The sequence below is a fragment of the Pelodiscus sinensis genome, chromosome 1 (genome assembly GCF_049634645.1).
Source record: "Pelodiscus sinensis isolate JC-2024 chromosome 1, ASM4963464v1, whole genome shotgun sequence".
Taxonomy (NCBI): Eukaryota; Metazoa; Chordata; order Testudines; family Trionychidae; genus Pelodiscus; species Pelodiscus sinensis.
The window spans coordinates 234,890,401-234,892,503 of NC_134711.1; the positions used below are offsets into that span (position 1 = coordinate 234,890,401).

General features: G+C 60.5%; 1 protein-coding gene across 1 annotated transcript; it reads right to left on the reverse strand.

Annotated features, from left to right (window-relative positions):
* Nucleotides 1–212: 212 nt before the first annotated feature.
* On the reverse strand, nt 213–1,805 carry LOC142825301 (uncharacterized). Its single transcript, XM_075917409.1, has 2 exons — nt 869–1,805; nt 213–673 (listed from the first exon to the last, which is right to left on the reverse strand). The coding sequence occupies exons 1-2, from the start codon at nt 1,416–1,418 to the stop codon at nt 213–215; spliced, it is 1,011 nt and encodes a 336-aa protein (XP_075773524.1). The 5' UTR covers nt 1,419–1,805.
* Nucleotides 1,806–2,103: the final 298 nt, after the last annotated feature.

Sequence of the window (2,103 nt, forward strand, 5' to 3'; positions counted from 1 at the left end):
CCGGGGCCTTCTTCCACCCTACCCCCCCCCTTCCCCTTTCCCCTCCCTATCTACTGTACAATAAAGACACCTGTTTTTCAAACAAAAACGTCTGTTTATTTCAGAGAACTGGGGTGGGGGAGGGAGGAATGAAGGTGGGAGAAGGGAGGGGGAAACCTGGGACGAGGGAGCTGGAAGGGGAGGGGAGGGAAGGGAGGAAGGGAAAGGAAAGCTCAGGGGTGGGAGTCTGGGTGCCTCTCCCGTCTCGCCACACTGCAGGTCCGGGGGCGTCGGTGGGGAATGGTTGTGGAGGGGGGGGCAGAGAGGACAGGGGGTGTGGAGGAAGCAGGAGCGGAAGCAGGAGCGGAAGCAGGAGGAGCAGGAGGAGCAGGGGGAGCAGGGGGAGCAAGAGGGGGAGCAAGAGGGGGAGCAGGGGGAGGAGGAAATGGAAAGCGGTCTAGCAGGCTCTGGAGGTGGCCTCGCAGGGCACGGCCCTGCTCCTCCAGGGCCTCCAGACTCCTCTGGCGCAGCCTGAGGTCCTCCTGGACCCAGTGGTCCTGGAGACGGAGCTGTCGGTCCAGGAACCGGAGATGCCGCCTCTGGTAGTCCTCCTGGTTCCTGGCTGTCCTGCTTGCCCGGGCGCGGGCGGCTGCTGCAGGCGGTGTGGTGCGCCCTGCAGTCCCCGGTGCTGCAGCTGTGGTGCAAGAAGACCAGCGGTCAATTACCCCAGGGGCCCAGGTGTGTGAAACCCAGCTCCCCTCTGCAAGGCCAGGGCCCCTGCAGGATCCCCAGCTGCTGCTCCGTAGTGGGCAAGGCCCAGGCGCACGGTCCCGGGGCTCCCTCTCGCCCCAGCCCCCCGTACACATAAGGGGAACACGAGGGTACTCACAGGTGGACGCCTCCCCGGCCTCTGATGATGCAGGCGAGCGGCTCTGTGGGGTGCCTCGGGGGTCCCGGGTCCTGGGAAGGCTGGCGGCAGGCTCCTGGCTCTCAGAGCCCTCTTCCTCCTCCTCGGTGTCCAGGAGCGGTCCCTCTGCCCCGGGGTCAATCACGTCCCGGGGGGCAGGGACGGCATGAGGCCCCAGGATGCGGTCCAGGGCATGGAAGTGGGGGCAGGCCTCCGGGTCAGCCCCTGGCAGGCAGGCCCGGGAGTAGGACTGCCGCAAGTCTTTAATCTTGCAGCGCACCTGCTCCCGGCTGCGCTGGTGGCCCCTGGCGGCCAGGCTGGCAGCCATGCGTCCATAGACGGCCGCGTTCCGGTGGCTAGTGCGGAGATCGTGGACATTGGAGGCTTCCCCCCAAACCTCGATGAGGTCCACGATCTCCGCACTTGACCAGGCGGGCGCCCGCCTTTTGCGCCCCCGGGCAGGCTCCCGGGAGCCGCCAGGCTGGTCGTGGGGAGCAGTGGAGGGCTGGGAGCCCTCGGATGGCTGGCTCATCCTGTGGCAGGTGCAGGCTGTGCAGGCACGGGTGCTGGCAGCCTTGCAACTGGCACAAAGTGAGTAGCCAGCCCGTGGCCCTTTAAGGGCTCCGGGGCCGGGAGGGGGGCAATAGAGTTTCCCTGGTGTTGGCCAGAGTGGCCACCAGGGAAACCTGGGAAGCCTTAGCCTCCCACTAGTTCGAACTAAAGGGCTACACAGCCCTTAGTTCGAACTAGCTAGTTCGAACTAGGCGTTAGTCCTCGTAAAATGAGGTTTACCTAGTTCGAACTAAGCGCTCCGTTAGTTCGAATTAAGTTCGAACTAACGGAGCGCTAGTGTAGCGCATAGGAAAGTTAGTTCGAACTAACGTCCGTTAGTTCGAACTAACTTTCTAGTGTAGACATACCCTGAGAGACATTAGCAGCAGCTGCCTAGAAATCAGGACCACTTATTCTAAAATGCACCTCCCTTCAACAAGGCCTCTTCATCTGGAATAAAACAGATCACCACAATTAATTACTGGGTGCATAACATGATATATGTCCCTATTGATGCTCAGTATAACTAACAGAAACAAATAAGAGCAGAGGGAAGAACTTGAGGCCTCATTAAGTGCATCTTAACTGGCTTACATCAAAATACATTATTTTTAAAGAGTGCACCATTTTCTTATATATTAATTGCCTACTTCCATGTGTTCAAG